General features: G+C 55.1%; 1 protein-coding gene across 4 annotated transcripts; it reads right to left on the bottom strand.

Annotated features, from left to right (window-relative positions):
* Positions 1-1,554: 1,554 nt before the first annotated feature.
* On the bottom strand, positions 1,555-16,398 carry STK11IP (serine/threonine kinase 11 interacting protein). 4 transcript variants are annotated; one of them, XM_027514458.1, is made up of 25 exons: positions 16,317-16,395; positions 16,064-16,136; positions 13,173-13,378; positions 12,884-12,958; positions 12,512-12,607; positions 12,025-12,132; positions 11,828-11,899; positions 10,665-10,791; positions 10,300-10,403; positions 10,090-10,185; positions 9,799-9,840; positions 9,468-9,614; positions 9,213-9,297; positions 8,357-8,665; positions 8,009-8,214; positions 7,589-7,705; positions 7,316-7,490; positions 5,492-5,722; positions 5,300-5,403; positions 4,287-4,384; positions 4,010-4,188; positions 3,721-3,802; positions 3,446-3,516; positions 2,700-2,947; positions 1,555-1,983 (listed from the first exon to the last, which is right to left on the bottom strand). In XM_027514458.1, the coding sequence occupies exons 2-25, from the start codon at positions 16,122-16,124 to the stop codon at positions 1,834-1,836; spliced, it is 3,189 nt and encodes a 1,062-aa protein (XP_027370259.1). In that variant the 5' UTR covers positions 16,125-16,136; positions 16,317-16,395; the 3' UTR covers positions 1,555-1,833. The 4 variants fall into 4 exon arrangements, with proteins under 4 accessions (XP_027370259.1, XP_027370246.1, XP_027370253.1 ...); XM_027514445.1 differs by lacking the exons at positions 16,064-16,136; positions 16,317-16,395 and adding an exon at positions 13,737-15,952; XM_027514452.1 differs by lacking the exon at positions 9,799-9,840 and having other exon boundaries at positions 16,064-16,396.
* Between the last annotated feature and the right edge of the window lie 607 nt (positions 16,399-17,005).

Genomic DNA, 17,005 nt, shown 5'->3' with positions numbered 1-17,005 from the left:
AGGAGTGTGTGTATCAGTCTCAATCTTCCAATTTATCCCTCCCACTGCTTTCCCCCGGTCACTGAACATTTTTTTTCTACATCTGTGACTCTATTTCTGTTTTGGAAGTAAGCTCATTTGTACCGTTTTTTTAGATTCCACATAAAAGTAATATCATACAGTATTTGTCTCATACTTCACTATGACAATCTCTAGGTCCATCCATGTCGCTGCAAATACTGTTATTTCATCCTTTATATGGCTGAGTAATATCGCATTGTATATATGTACCATGTCTTCTTTATCCATTCCTCTGTTAAAGGACATTTACACTGCTTTGCTGACACCCCAGGTTTGAAGTCATTTGAGCCTGGACATCATCAGGTGTCCTCTACTTACTGACGGGATCATGGCCAGTCATTCACCTCCTCACAGCCTCAGTTTCCTCACCTGTAACAAGATGCCACTGTCTCCCAGGACCTCTGCATGGAGCAGACTATCAGCACGGAACTCAGTGCCTGGCACGTACATGCTCCCAAAATGAAACCCATCTGTTAGTTCTCAAAACCACACACACACTCAGCCCAAGCCGGGCTCAGGAGTTCAAAGGGAGTCCCCAACACTCCCTTCTCAAGTCCTCTCACAGGACCCCTGTACACAAATATATGGGTACCACCACTCCCCTTGGGTTATTCTTGCATGCAGGAAACAGATCCCTACTCAGACTGCCTCAAGTCAGAGCAGGGGTGTATGCAGAGAAGACCCTTTCAGTGCCTCATATCTGGCTCAAATTAGCTAAAGCCAAAAAGAAACAAACAGGTCTCCTTTGGCTCACATAACCTAAAATTCCAGGGTTATGTGCCTCTGGGCACAATCTGACCCCAGGACTCCATGGACACCACCCACACCTGGCCTCACTCACCCCACCTACCTCAGCTCTGACTCCCTCTCTCGGCCTGGTTACTCCCCTTTCACGATCAGCAGCTGCAGGTCTATTCTCTCAGCAGCCCTCCTGGGGGAAACCTGCCTCTTTCTTGGATGTTCTGGCAAAAAGCCAGGCCTGAGGCCTGGGAGGCCAAACCATGGGCATTCCTGAACCACTCACCATGGCTGTGGAGACACAGGTAAAGCAGTGGGGTCAACCCACCCAGGCCCTGAGCTGAACAAAGCAGTGCAGGAGAGAAGAAGGCAGGGATGGAAACCCCCAGATACCTGCCCGCCTGCCCTCCCTCCACAGCCCGGCTCTACACACCCGCTCCCCAGTCACACTCCTTTCCAGCTTGCACCACCAGTGGCCTGAGATGCTCGTTAGTCCCCAGCTGAAACTCGAGAGAGTGGGAACCTAACTGGCCCAGCTGTTGGCTGGGCAGGGATTTCCTCGCCAGGTCACATGACAGGCGCTGCTGGCTGAGGACGAGTACCCGTGGGTAGGAGTCCAACTTGATCCCATCGGTGGAGCCAAAGCAGGGTTGGAAGATGGTTAGTGTCGCAGTTCAAATGAGGTTGCCTGGCTGGTCCATTATGGAAGAGCCACGGGCAGGGCAGTTTCTGTAAGAAGTGGGAGGACACCAGGCCTCACAAGTGACACATCCAGGTGCCCCTAGGGCATCTGGAATGGAAACAGCTTTATTGATACCTGAGGAAAGCACAGGAGAAACACTCCTGACCACTTGGCCCATCCCCTGGGGCCAGGTCAACTAGTCCCTGCCAGACTAGTCCTCTCACCCTGCCCGTGCGCTGGGGGTCAGCTGGGGCCTTGCTGGCCAGTGCCCAGACGAGTCAGTGGCCAGAGTCTGGAGAGAGGACATCTGTAGCGGTGGCTTCTACGGCAGGGGCGGGGCGAGCCCAGCAGCCTCACTGGTCAAGGTCCAGAGCCTCCTGGGTCACAGTTCGGAGTCCGATGGAAAACAGCTCTTCCCAGGGCTTCCGGATCCAGGCCAGCAGGGCCGTCAGCTGATCCGGACACACAACGCGGAGTGCCCAGAAGCTCTCCAGCCGGGACACCTGGCATACAAGCAGCAGTGAGGTGAGACACACGAGGGCCGTGCCCAAGCAGCGGGGCAGGCGGGTCTCAGGAGGACCCACTGCCCCTCCCGGTTCAAGGCCTCTTCTCGACCCCAGGCCTGTCTCTCTCCGGAAAAGATCCTGACTCTGAGCTTTTAAAACAGAACCCAATTGGCACTGATGGATGACCCCACAAAAGAGCTTTCTCGTTTACCACTTTGTGTCTTTAATCCTTCCTGCTTTCAGACTCTCAGTTCTAGAGTCAACTCCAAGGAGTCGCTGGGACTTAGTTCCTGGCTCTGTCATTTATGACCTGGGCCCGCTGGTTAACATCCCCCCAGCCCCAGAGTCCTCAACTGTAACTGAGCTAAAAACCATACTGCCTCCTCACGTAGAGGCTGTAAAAATCACACGGCTGGCGCACAGGCCCAAAGAGACACAAACTCCAAGTGGCGGCTGCTTCCTCAGGGCCTCCGAGCTCACGCAAGGCTGGGCTTCAAGGGCACAGTGTTCCCACCGCCCGTAACTGCTTCCTCGCTACTGTTCACACCCCACAATAGGCTCCCAGGTCCCAGCACCCTGTTCTCTGCGTTCCCTGCCATCACGACTGCCTGTGGTTAGGTTCCCTAGAGCCCAGATCCTAGACTTCCTAGACCCACCTGCCGCACCGCCCCTCACCACCCCCTCCCCACCCCTCTCTCTCGTTCGCTCCACACCTCGTCGTAGAAGACCAGCCGCAGAGCCTCTGGGGCCACGCGATACAGCAGCACAGAGCTCAGGCTGCTGAGGGGCTGCTGCTCCCTGACGCTCACTGAGGGGCCTGGCCCGGGGGGTGGGGCCTTCTCAGATGCTTCGCCAGACGCTGCTGGAGGAGGGGGCTCTGCCTGGGACCCTGCAGGGTCCTCATCTAACAGGTACAGGGTGGACAGAGTCAGCAACAGGGACACAGGGCAGGTAGCCGGTCCTAGGGTACAAGAGACAGGGTGAGGCCCAGAGAAGGCCATGGAAGAGCCAGATCCCCGGGCTGGTGTCCCAGTGCTGCTCGGAGAGGAGGAGTGACCACAGTGAGGCGGCCACAGCAAGGCCTGTGCCTCTGGGGACCACAGTTCTCACTTTCCCAAACTCCAGGGATCTCTAGCCTCCAAAACCTCTGAGGCCCAAGTCAGAGAGAACCTGCCCCACTCCCACCCCTACATCAGAAAGATGCACCCACTCTCCCCTTCACCAAAAGGGTAGGATAGGGCAGACTGAGATGATCTGCTCTACTTCCCACAAAGCCTGGGCCCCAAAGCAAAGATTCCTGAGCAACAAGACACCCCATGGCATGCCCTGGACCCTCCAGAGAGGCCGGGACACTGAGACTGCTACTGGGTGGAAGTCTACATCCTGGCACTGAATTACTACAAAGGCACGAAGAGGCGCCAAGGGGCTGGACGGCTGGAAGGCCCGGGCCAGATCTCACCTTCAACCAGGAACACTCGAAGGTAGAAGAACCGGGGAGGCTCCGAGGAAGACTCTGTCTTCAACAGTGGCCTAGGGAGAAGGCAGCAGGCCCAGGAAGGAGCGGTCAGCCACGGGGTGGGAAGAGCCACAGTGGGGTGGAGTGAGGAGAAGGCCAGGCCCAGGTCAGGAGGCGCGGGCGCTCAAGATTCCACCCGGGGCTTGTGAGTGGAGGGGCTGTGCTCCACGAGCAGCTGTCTGGGCCTCAGCCTGGCCTCAGCCCCCTCCTCAACTCACCAGAGCCTGTGCTTAGGGGTCACCTCCTCCTCCGTGGCGCTGAAACTGCTCCTCCGTGTTGGGGGCAGGGACTGCAAGACATCTGGACAGAGCCAGCCGGGGACAGGGAGCCCTCAATGACTCCGGCTCTTCCATCCCAACCTCTCCACACCTTCCCATCCTCCATGCTGCAGAACTTCCAAGAGGGATGGGTCCTGTTACCCGTCTGTCTTCACTGCGGGCGCCACACGTGGCACTGCGGTCCACAGCCCCCGGCCCCAGCCTCCCTCCTCCCCCTGCCCCTTCTCACCGGTGAGCTCCTCCAGGAAGGCCCGGCAGCGCTTGGCCTCTCGGGGCAGCAGGACACAGGCCCCTGACCCAGCTGCCCACTCCAGCCGCAGGCTCTGTCCTGCCAGGCCCAGCTCTATGTGCCGCAGATCCTGCAGGGGAACGGCCAGGGCCGGCTGCAGCCAGCTAGCTGGGGGCCCGCTGTGGAGACGGGGAGGGCAGAGTGGCAGGAAAGAGTGAGAGCAGAGTCAGAGTATGGGGGCCCGGGCCCTTCCCTGGCAGCAGCCCCACCCACTCACCAGATCTCCCCTGTCACCTTCAACACGTAGAACCTTTGGTCAGACACAACGACGAGACACAGAAACTCCCCAGGGTGGCCTGCCAACGCCAGCGGCACCTAAGGGGAAGAGGAGGTTGGCAAGAAACAGAGAGGACTAGAGAGGCGGCCGGCAGATTGAGGGGACACCAAGGTGTCCTGGGGATACTGCTCAGCCATCCGGCACCTCCGTCAGCCTCGCTCTCTAGCCCACAGCCCCGCCTACACTCGGACCCACGTCAGGCTCTGAGCAGGTCTCCCTGACCGCCATCTCACCCCCTCCAGCCCACCCTCTGAGAGGACGACTGCCCCCAAATACAAAACCCACCACCACTCCCCAGATCCCCAGACTTCAGAGGCGCCAGAGGCCGTGGGATCAAGTCCGAGCTACGCGGCAGACACCAGATGATGCTTCCAGGCTCCTCTCAGGACACCTGCCCCGCTCACCCTGGCTGCGCTGCTCAGTCACTTCTCCCCACGAGCTCCTCTCAGGCTTTAGAGCAGTTGCTGCCTCCTTTCCCTAGAACACTCTTTTTCTCCCTCCCGTCACTCATCCCGCAGGAAGGAGAGGCTTCCCAGGCCCCCACAGGCTGGATCACATGCCTATCAAGGACCTGAGCCTGATTCCGGCACAGGCACACCTCATCGTGGCTGCCTGTTCCTCACACCAGGAGGGACAATGGAGAGCAAGACTGCGGTACTCTAGGCCCTCGGTGTCCCACAAGCGCTCACAGATCCAGAGGCTGCGCCAGACAGCCTGCAGACACTGGCTCCCATGTGTGCCCCACACCCTGTGAGGTGAGCAGGGTCCTCCCCATGGGAAAGGGGAGACTTCGGAGGTGCAAACACCAAGGAGCAGGTCCACAGCCACACTGAGAGTCACTGCCGGCATTCAAACTGGAAGCCGAGCCTCGTGGCTCCAGAGTGACTGCCCAGACAGTTTGCTGTGCTGGAAACAGGCAGGGGGGCACAGGGCAGGGCCAGGCTGGCACAGACCTTGAGGCAGCACTGGAACTCCTCCTGGGCATCGGTGAACACCTCGACGTCCAGGAAGAGCCGGAGTCGGTGGTCCACGGAGCGGAGGCCACAGCGCTCAGGGGCTGGGGGTGAGTGGTGGGCCATCAGCCTGCCCGGGCCACTCCAACACCCCTCCCCCCCCACCACCTGTCTCTGTTCACCTAGACTCACGCGGGCTGAGGCTCCAACTGTGGTGGTCATGGGAGGCCAGGGCTTGGGATGGGGCACTGCCAGCCCCGTTGCTGGGGTCACTGTGGCCAGGAGGGTCGTGGACAGTGCTCAGGGACTGCGAAGGGGCCATGGATTGCTCTTCCTGTCTCCGCTCCCCACTGGGGGTTCCCGGGGACACGGCCAGAAGAACCACGTGATCACTGCCACAGTATGGACACACAGCAGATGATTCTGGAGGGGGGATGGACACAGCTCATCAACCACACACATACACACACATAACATCCTTCCCCCCAACCCCGCCCCACTGTGCTCACAATACTCCCTCCCGACTCTGGGACTCACCTGGGCCCCATCTCTAGCTTCACATGCTCCCCGTGCTCCCACCCGACCTGATGCCCTCAGCAGACCAAACTGCTGACCAATCACTCCCCATCCCAGTGACAGATGAGCAGGCCCACAAGCTCAATACACCTGCCTTCTCATTTCAGGAGGCCCTTTCAGAGAGGGCCACACCCACTCAGGCCCTACTGAAGGCCCCTTCCACAGCCCTGGGCTGGGCATGTACTTGAAGTCTGAGAGCCCGAAAACAACAGATAAGGGTCCAATTCCAGGTTCTCTGTGCTTGGTTCCCCATCTGTGAGATGGGAATGATGACAATCCTAGAAGGTTGTCAGGACGAGTGAACTGAATTGGGTAAAGAAACCTGACACAGATCAGCGACGAGACAAGAGACACTCTTTGAGTAGCTATGACATGCTGGAACGTGCTAGACCCTTCGACAGCTGTATCGAAACTCTCCTGACCCTATTGTGCAAGTGAGGAAAGCAAAGATGGAGTCACTGATGCGCCCTGTCAAGGCCATATAGCTGGGGTCAAGGTGGCAGCTACTGTGTGTGGAAGACCTCGGCTCTGAGCCAGGCATGGTGCCTGGTGCTGTTCCGTCACACTGAAACCTCCTCATGTCACGGGCCAAGTCCATCCTCTCCTTTGCTCAGAGGAGGAGACTGAGGCTCGGATCAAAAGACAGCGGAGCACAAAGGAATGTACAAGACTAACGCACCACGGAAGGGACACCAGGGCCACACGACCCTTGGAGTACAGATGGGTCTGGGACAGGGCAGGGCTGTTTCTATTATACACACTGTACTGCTGGGCTTGCAGCTGCCCAGGCAAGTTCAGGTTGGAGAATGAATGAAGAGGGCTCAGTTTCTGAATAAAATTTAAATCCCTATTTCAGCTACTTCCAGGAAAAAAAAAAACACAATTAATAAAAATCAAACATTTCAGTGCAGGTGTTACCAAGAATATTTTTTTCCTCTTCAATGTCTTCAAAGACACGGCTTTTTGACTGGTCTGCAGTGGAAAAATCTGTCATCTTAACAAACAGGGTGTGAAGAAATGCCATGAAGTGTTACTCAAGTGACTCACAGGGTCAGTCAGGGAAGGACAACCTAAGCCCCCTCACACAGCATCCCACTGCGGCTGCCAGACAGCCCAGCACTGCAGAGAGTGCTCGTATGTTTTACGTGGCTTCTGAAATAGTAGCCAAAAAAAAGGAGAGAAATGCTCCAAGTTATGGAAAAATAATGGGTATATTTAAGCAGTTACAGAGATTGTACTTCCTGACTTAAGAGAAAAAGAGGATGTAGTTTTTTTTTGTAAATGTGGCAGGCAGACAATTTTAATTCTTCCTCCAGGCTGAAAAGCTGGCCCCCGCTCCTTTCTTCCCTAGGGCTCCCCCTCCACACTCCCAGCTCAAAGCCATTTTCCCTGAAGCAGCAGGAGGCGCATGGACACTGAGGTCAGGGGCAGGGCTGGTACCTGTCTTCCGGAACAGTGGTCTCCAGCCTTCCTCATCATCCAGCCCCAACCTGGGCTCCTCTGGCTTGAACTCACGGCCACAGCGCAGACACTGGAGTCTGTCCCCTGGAGGGGCCCCCGCTTCCTCAAGCTGATGCTGAGAGGTGGCTGCTGGGGTCAGCACAGCTAGCAGCTCCTGAGACAGGGTGGGCCAGACACAGCCGTGAGCAGGACCCGAGTCCTCAGGCTTCCAGCCTCCCCCAGCTGCCTGGGCCCCGCGCTAGGTTCCATCACCTGGACAGCCGCCTGGGCATCCGGCTCCAGCACCACGTAGCGACGCAGCTGCCGGTCGGGGCAAATGTAGGAGAAGCGGAGAACAAGGATGGGGCCCTGGGGTTGTGGATCTGAACTCTACACAGGAAGAGGTGGTCAGTGGGATTAGGGTTATGCTGAGAGTGTGATGCAAATGATCGCTCTAGATTCCACAAAAATGCTTTTGCTGACAGCCATGCTGCAGCCCAGGAGCTCTGCCCCTCGGCCAAGCCTCCAAGCCGCCTGGGGCCTGCCTCTGCCCCCTTAGTGCCCCTCCCCGGCTCCAAGCGCAGTGGCAGAGTATGGGAAACCCCGGCCCGGTGCCTGACCAGGTTGTTAAGAGTCAGTTCCAGAAAAAAAAGCCTAGCACCCCTCCCAGAAGCCCTGGTCCTTACCACTCACCTCAGGCACCTGCTCGCTCTGGGTCTGGGTCTCTGCCTCTACCTCAGCTGCCTCCAGACTCCGGAGCTCAAGCCGTTGCAGGGTTCGAGCTGCTTGGAGTTCCACCTCAAACAGGTGGCCCGTAGTGACCCAGAGAAAGCACTCCCTGCCCCGCACGCCCTCGGGCCCCTCTAGGGGACACACCAATATGGGCCGGCAGAGCTCCACTGAGGAGAGACGGAGAGTGGGACACCGTGATGCGGCCCCTGTTATGGGGCGGCCGTCCGTCCCCACCCTTGGGCTCTCCCGACTCCCGGACACACGACCACCACCTGGCTCCGGGCCCCCTCACAGCCAGCGAACACTCACCCTCCACTTCACTCTGCTCCTCTCCTCCCTCCTCTTCTCCCTGCTTCTCCAGCTCCTCTTCTCCCTGCTTCTCCAGATCCTCTTCCTCCCGAGGCTCCGGCTCCGGCCAGACCTCCTCTGCCACTTCCTGTGGAGACTCCTTCTCAGGGGGTGGAGGGCTGGGTGCAGGCCCTGGGCTCGGGGCGTCCGGGGACAGCGTGCTGAGGGCAGAGGCCTCCAGGTGATTCCGATACTGCAGCCAGTCGCAGCCAAACCGCTCCCGAAAGCTGCTCATGAGTTCCAGCTCCCGATGCTGCTGCACAAACCACCCTGGGCAGGTGGGGGAGCACACGGCTTAGCAAGCCCGGCCCCACCATGACCCCCAGCCGCCCCATCTTATGGGCGTGCTCCTCAGGGTGAGGTAAAAAAGGGGGTGTGGCGGCAGGGGACGGCCAGTTCAGAGGGAAACCGAAGTCTGCCCTTTCGGCAGCATGTGCTGAAGCGAGTTCTATGCAACACTGAGGTCACGTGCAACTCAGAAGCACAAAGCGCCTGCCGCTTAGAGAGATTCAAGAGACAGGGCAGCGCATTTAAGGTCTGGAGACGTCCTCTAGTTTAACCCAGCTTTTCCCAAACTGATGGGGCCACAGGATCCTCTCATTATGCGACCCGCTGACATCGAACAAAGATAACGTTCCCTGAAAAACCCTTTGGAAAGTGCTGCCCAGGAGCAGTCTCTTCTCCTTTCCCCAGACTGAAACAGGAAGGATGACGAGGTCCCCGCAATGTTCCACTCCACCAAAAAGAGAAGTCCTCCCAACTAGAAGACTGGAGCGCGTGGGACTGAGGCCGGGGGGCTGGGCACGGGCTGACTCACCAGCTGGGGAGGGGTCCAGTGTCCGGGGCTCTGGGTCGGTGTCACTGGGTTCCGAGATACTTGCCCGCCTCACGCGGACTCGGCTCTGAGGTTGGGAGACAGACCCCACATTCTATGAAAGCCAGTGGCCTCCCACCCAACCCACCCAGAACACCCACCCGCAGGCAAGGACATGCCCTGACCACTCCCAGGACCTCTGTAGCCCCCGTAAACACACCCAGGCCCAGGCATGAGGCAGCCTAGGACCCCACTTACCTTCACCTTGCGGAGCGGAGGCTGGGCCACAACGCCCCCTGACGAGGGGCTATCACTCAAGTCAGGGCCACCGGAGGTTTCGATCGTACTCCCCACTGGCCAGGGCGGAGGTGGTACCGAGGTGCTGAGCCCCGAGGACGTGGAGGTCTGGCATGGGACAACAGGAAGGAGACAGAGGTCAGAGCCAGGGCGCACCCCTCTTCCACCCATGCTCACCGAGAGACGGGGCCTACCTTCCAGCTGATCGGACAGACCCTTCCTGGACACCCCCCTGTTTCCCTTGGCTAGCGCCCTTCCTTCACCTCCGCCCCGTCACTCCCGCCACACGAACCTGTAAATCAGTCAGTGACAAGGCCTTTCCATCGAGAAGGAACTGAGCAGAGATAAAAGGGGAGGGCAGAGTCGGTGGGAGCACACACTCTGGGGAGCCCCTAGCCAGGGTTGGGAGCCCTCCTAGTCCTGTAAGGACCAGCAGCTTCAGTGAGGGGGAAAGGCATAATAAGCCAGCAGCCTGAGGCCTCGGTCCCTCACCAACGGATGTGGGGAAAGGCAAGAGCATGCAGGGGTGAAGGAGGCCTAGGCAGGAAAGGGAACGCAGAGCGGGCATGGGCAGACCACTCACCCCAGCAGCAGTGTCCCTGGCACGGGACGACAAGTACCGGGCGGTGGCCACTCGGTGCTCAGGGTGGAACCACAAAGGGTTCCCCTCCAGGTAGAGCTGGGCACAGGAAGAGGTGACTGAGGTGGGCCTGGAGCCTCCTTATATGAGTAAGGGGGCTGACCAACTCAGCACGGGGGGAGGAGGGCACGAAGCCCGCTGCCTGGTCCTCACCTTGCGCAGCTCTGTCAGCAGCCACAGCGGTGCCAGCTCCCTGTGTCTCTCCAGCAGGTTGTAGGCCACATCCAGGTGCCGCAGGTTCCGCAGCTGTTCCAGGCCTGGGGCAGAGATGAGAGGAGAGGTGTGAGCAAGGCTGTGGGTGAGCAAGGGTGGAGGGGCTGGGGTGGGGTGGGGTGGAGTAGAGGGGGCGTGCCAGGGGAAGGCATGGCAGAAAGGCCAGCCTGGGCATCCCACACCTGTCTGAAGGCTGCAGGAGGCTCTGGTAGGCACACGGATCCCAGGCCACCCTGAGTCTCATACTGCCCCCATTCCTTTCCATGCTGGACTGCTCCCCTGCCCCAGCATACTCCCCCACTCACCATGCAGGCTCTGGAGCTCATTGCCCCGCAGAATCAGGGTTCCCAGAGCAGCCCCTGAGGGTCCCATTTTTGGCACCAAACGCAGGTGGTTATAAGAGATGTCCAGGTGACAGAGCTCAGACAAATCCTGGGAGGGGATGGAGGGGGGCAGTAACAGTCTCTCCTTGATCACACTCTGGCCAGGCTTCTCTGAATCCTCTTCTTGACTAGGCCTCAAACTTGGCCTACAAAGACTACAGAGTCTCAGCACAAATGATTTCACCTGCCCCTCTATCAACCCCCACATTAAGACGAACAAATGTACCCGTTTCTCACAGCTCTGGAATGATCACCCCAGTCCCCTGACATCACTGCCCAGGAAAACTCAAGGTGGCAGAAGGATTTAGTTTGCTTCAGACAACACCTGAAAGATAGGGCCCGGCTCTCTGCCTCCGTGGGGCTTTGACAAGAGCCAGTTAGCAAACCAGACAGGTTCACATGGACAAACGCCCCTTCCTGTTTTTCGTACACGTCCACTTTGCCAACTTCAGGGGAACCCGACTAGGGTTTGGTCAAAGAGAGAATCTGCCCAAGCCCCCACTGTCCCACTTCCCACTGCCTCATGCTCCCTTGAAAATGCTCACCTCTGCACAAATCAAACTGGAGTTCAGTTCATACCGAAAAGCTTACTGATTAAAATAGTTTTACTACTAATTAAATATCACCAATAGTTTTTTGCCATTTTAACCAGAATCCAGCTTTATCTCTGACAGAGAGACATGGGAAAAGGATTCTTCAAGTTCATCATGAAAGCTACCCTTTACTGAGCTAGACCCTGAGCTAAGTAATATCAGATACTCTTCACAATAATTTTCATACTATAAAAGTAGGTACTCCTATGACGTGTACTTTACAGATAAAAAAACTGAGAGGTTAACTAATTTGTCCCACGGAGATTAAGAGTTGAGGTTTGAACACTGGTTTGTCTTATGCCAGAGTCTGTGCCTCCAAAGAGTACTGCCTCCCAGGATGCGACTCCATGGGGAGTAGGGGTGGGGAAGCAGGGGGGTGGCAGGTGGGAGGCCAAGAGCAAGGTGGGAGCAAAAGGAGTCTAGAAGAGAATGTCTGAGCAGAACAAGTGGAGGCCCAGGTGGCACCCGCCCAGCCAGGCTGTTCATACTCACCATCAGGAAGCCCTTGCAGTCCTGGACTTGATTGTGGCTCAGGTTCAAGAAGCGAAGAGCTGACAAGAGACGCTGAGGGGGGATAGGGATGGGAAGCAGAAAATCAGACGTCCCCAGGCAGCCAACTGGCCCTCCACCCTAAGGGCCCATGCCTGTCGTTCCCCAGTTTCCCAAAGCCCCTCCTGAGGCTCGCTCACCAGGGAGCTGTCTAAGGCGGTCAGGGCATTGTAGCTGAAGTCGGCAGACAGCAGAGCCAGCCAGGGCAGGGCAGAGCAGAGGTCACCACCGCAGGCTGACAGCAGCTCCTGCGCAGACAGGCGGGTGCTATTACCTCCACTCTCCTCCCCCCACCACACCAAGGCCACGCTCTGTCACCTGGCCATGCATTCACTCTATATACTGAGCTCTGTCTGGAGATGCAGACTTAAAAAAAGCCCAATGCCCCCTTCCCAAAAATGTGAGCAGACAGAGCAGCGGGGGAGGTAGACGTGAGAATGTTGAATACAATATGCTCGGTGTGATTTTAAACTAGACAGGCACAGAGGGCTGTGGGAACACAGCAGAGGGAGGGAAGACACTGTCTAGCAGGAGGCAGGGCAGGCTGCAGAGAAGCGGGAACATCAGAGCTTGGTCCTCCACGTCCCTCAGGACAAGGCTGCCGGGCTTGCCCCTGACCTTCCTTACCTCTAATGCCTGGAGGCTCCTGCTGCAGATCAGGGTCTCCAGCTGGGAATAGATGCCACGGAGGCCACGGAGGCAGTGGACGGGGACACCTCGGAGCTGGAGCAAGCGAAGGGAAGGAGGGAGGGAGGGAGACTGAACTTCAGAGGACAGATGTCTCATCCCCACCTCCCAGTGGGGAGGAGGGGAATGATGACAAAGCCACCTATGGTTCAGGGCAGCCTTAAATGGAAGAGTAGGTGGTGCATCACTGAAGAGCAACAAGCACACTTCGGTCTGCCCCCCACACCCCACCAAGAGGCCACTTCCCTGTTTCTGCCCCAAATGTCTGCTCAAGCTGGGTTTTGTGCACCAACATCCCCCAGTGCCCCATACCTCCAGCTGCCGAAGGGACTTGAAGGGAAAAATTTTGATGGGCCCTGAGAGGCCAAGACCTGGGACATGGACCAGCTAAAAAAAAAAACAAAAAAAAAACTACTCAGGTCACTGAGGCCTGGCACATGTCCCTTTCCTTGGCCTCTCTTCCCTAGCACTGCCAAGCACATCTCTCTCCTCACCTGGGTCTGGGCCCTGTAGATTTTGTGCATGCATGCCACACCCCCAACCCCACCTCCACTCTTCTCTTGTGCTCTCAGTACCCCCGACCCCATCCCCACCCCAGAACCTTGAGTGAAAGCGTTTTCTGCAGCACGTCAAAGAGGAACTGAAGCTGGAGGATGATGGGCGAGTCAGCAGGGTGGGACGGCAGAGCCACAAAGCCTGTCTGGCCAGGGCCCCATGGCCCCAGATGCAGCTCAAATACGTGGTTCAGGTGCTGCAATGTGGCAGTCAGCAGGGTCAGAGTGCTATGGCCAGACAGCACCACATCCCCTACAGGGAGAGGGGCAGACAAGAGGAGGACATAAGAAAAGGCTCTTTCCATTTATTCTAAGACTTACGACCCCAGGATACACCCCCTCCTATTCATAGACCCGTTCCCATTCTCCACAAGGATCAAACTTCACCACTCTTCCTTGCTCAAGTCTTCATGGCTCTCCTCTATCTTTCAAAACGTCCTAACTTTTCCGCCTGATAGATTGCTTCACTACAAGACTCCAGGTTTTCTAAATTTCCCTTCGTCTTCTGCTCAAAAGAGTCTGGCATACTCATAGTGCTGGCAACAGCACTGGTTTGCAGCTTCCTCATTTTCTGACACACCCCCTTCCACTCTGCCCAGCCCAAGACCCACCTTCTCCAGGAAGCTTTCTCAGCATGCACCGCTGCTGAACTCTTCACCGTAATTACTCACTTTATATGAGAGTGAATGAGAAGTTTTATCTGTATTTCTTTGTCTCATTGTACAAGGAACATGTGCACTTAGAGAAACTTTCAAACAACACTAAAATGCATGTCAAAAAAGTAACCACTCATTTAAGCACTAAGATATTGCTACTGCTCTCCACATTAAAACTGCCTTCTCTTGTCCTTGAGGGCATCTTCTGGTATTCATTACTGCATCTAAAAAAATACAGCTACAAGGTCCTACTGTACAGAGCAGGGAGCTATATTCAATACCTTGTGATAAACCACAGTAGAAAAGAATGGAATGTATATGTGTGTATAACTGAGTCACTTTGCTATACAGCAGAGCTTGGCATAACACTGTAAATAAATTATACTTCAATAAAAATAAGTACAAGTGCAACTACAAGGTAGGTACAGAGATTTTTAAGTTTCTTGGAAAAAATAAGGATTGACTAGAACGATTTTGCAGAAATAATACAGAGAGATCCCCATACCCTTATTTGTAACCACCAATGGTTTTATTTTATGTGGAGTACAATATCAAAATCAGGAAATTAGCATTGTGGAAAAGGTGTATAGTTCTATGCCATTTTGTTACATGTAGATTCCTGTAACTACTACAATCAAGATATAAAACTATTCCATCACTGCAACACTCTCCCTCCTGCTACACCTTTAGTCACTTGCGTGCCTGTGTGCATGGACTCACACACACACACACCCCCATCAGCCCTAACCTCTGGAACAAAGTCAGATTCTTGCTAAATAAGTTATCAAATCCTACACCCTTGTATGAAGGATTTTCTATGTACTAGACAGTAAGGATAGATACAGATAAGGTTCAAGGACTCTCCCTACCCCGAAAGAGCCTCCCAGTCTAGAAGAGGAGGTAAGACATGTGCACAGTTAATACTACAAGCCAGAAAGTAAAAATGCTATACAGATACCATCAACAGGAGTGCAGAGAGATAAAAAGGTAGCTAACATTGAATAATATGTGCCAGACACACGTTATTTCATTTAAACTTCACCAAAATCTCCTAAAAAGCACTGTCAATACCATCTTACAAATATGGGAACTGGAGCGCAGAAAAGTTAAGAATCTCAATTGAGATCATAAATCTGATAGGAAGTTGTTACTTCCATCTGTTCTCAAAGTCAGCCAGAATTTCTACAACTAAGGCCAACCATTATTGAACAACTACAATGGCTCCACTGTGCCTAGGCTCAGAAGAAAGAAACTAGAATAATTACTACCAAGTTTGAGTGCTTACTATATATGCAATCACTGTTCTAAATGCTTTATATGAATTAAAATGAATCCCCATAGCAATCTTTCAGTTAAGTACAATCCTTATCCCATTTTGCTGGTGAGGAAGATCTAAGGCTCAGAAAACTTGAACAATTTGGTCATGTTTGAAAGAGCTGGGATTCCAACCCAGGGGCTTTTAATTATCCTATACTTCATGCTTTGCCACTGTCAACTACAAAGTGGCACTCGCCATTGGCACTTGTCATCCACCTCTACAAGGATTAAATCATGTGCTACTGCAGCTGCTGATTCTGGACACCCCCTGAAAAGTTTAGGGTGGAGAGCAGAAATGAGGAGCTCGGTGCTCTGGAACAACAACAAAAAAAACCTAGCAGATAGTTACATATTTTCAGGAGCCAATTTTATTATGAGCCCAATTCTTCTGTATCTCTTTACATCTAGCACTCCTCATAAAAACACTAACATCCTTCGTGGTGACAACTGCTGCTCATCACTAGCAGAAACGGTCTGCAAAAAATATGTGCTTGACAGCATTTACTCTCTCTCCACCAAACTCACATATATACTGACCTTACTCCCTACCTCTTTGGAGCAGTTTCTCAGAGCCATCTGAGATGCTAGCTCATGGGCTATAGTCCTCATTTTGCCCAAATAACGCTTTTTTTAAGTCGGCACCACAGATCAACAATTATGACTAGTCCTTGGTCTAAAAGGGTTTACGGCCAAGTAACGATCACTCCCCTCTCTGAGTATCAGAGAACGCATGAAGCAAGTGGCACCCAAGTTTGGCCTAGAAGGATGGCTAAGGTTTAGACAGTCAAAGACAAAGAGCGACAGAGCGAACAAACTCTGGGAGGAGTAGAGAAATTAATTCTTTGACACCCAAACCCTCGTGACCCTAAACAGCTGTAACCTCATGACTCCTAACGAGGAATGTCTCTGGAACGTAGGAAGTTCCCCCTCTCGCCCAGCCTCAGCCCAACCGGAAGTTCACTCACCGGACTCGCGCAGAAGCCCCGCGAGCTTCCACACCAGAGAGTCCCGCGGGGCGGTCGTCATGGCCACAGGACGCTGGGGGCGGAGCCAGAGAAAGGAGGAAGCGGAAGAGCTTCAGGTGGTAGCAGTGCCAAAACGCCAGGACGTCCGCGCAAACCGAAGCCTCGCGGAGAAAAAAAAGCAAACAAGAGGGCGAGAAAGAGCTCCTCTTTGGTTCCCTTTCAAAGAGCATAAGGCCTGACCAGCTAGACTGACCTTCCTGTGTGATCCTCCCACCAGCTCTACAGCCGGGCGCCTATCAATAATAGACAGGAAGTCCCGCCCCGGAAGAAAGGCGCTCGGAAGGGACGGCCGAAAAGTAAGCCAGCGCTGCCGGAAACCACGCGGTAAGTCGTGTGAACGTGTCGAATGGGGGCGGTGCCCGCTGGTTCGGGCGAAGGCGGTCCTTTCGCGTCTCAGCTGCCGGAGCCCAGACCCCAATCCCAAGCTGGGCCTCCGCCGTCCCTGCCCCTCTGTGGTCCCCGCAAGGCCTGACACAGCCACTGAGCTCGGCTGGGGCCGCTCCGGGTCAGTGAGGAAAATCTGACTCCTTGTTTGCAGACTGGGCGGGGAAGCACAGTTGAGAGAAAAGGAGTGTTCTGTTACTGAGGAAAAGACTCATCCAAACACTCCTTTTTCAGTTAAAGGAGAGCGTGTCCGCCATGGGAGGCAGTTTTTTCACATCTGTGTGAAAGAGCTGGGGCTGGCAGAGGTGCCATTTCTGGGGTCCCTTGGACCCTTTTTCCTTCATCTTCCTCCAGACTCGCTTTTCTTTTTCCTTCGTGAATATCAGCCTCTCACATTAGCTTCGTAACGCTCCACGTGCACCACGTCCTTTATTTTTCCTTTGTTTCGACTCCTAACACTTGAATTTAAAAGTTATTGTTTCGAGTGTGAAAATGTGA

The sequence above is a fragment of the Bos indicus x Bos taurus genome, chromosome 2, assembly GCF_003369695.1.
Source record: "Bos indicus x Bos taurus breed Angus x Brahman F1 hybrid chromosome 2, Bos_hybrid_MaternalHap_v2.0, whole genome shotgun sequence".
NCBI classification, from domain to species: Eukaryota; Metazoa; Chordata; class Mammalia; order Artiodactyla; family Bovidae; genus Bos; species Bos indicus x Bos taurus.
Note: the sequence above shows the minus strand (reverse complement) of the source record. Positions and strands in the feature narration are given on the sequence as shown.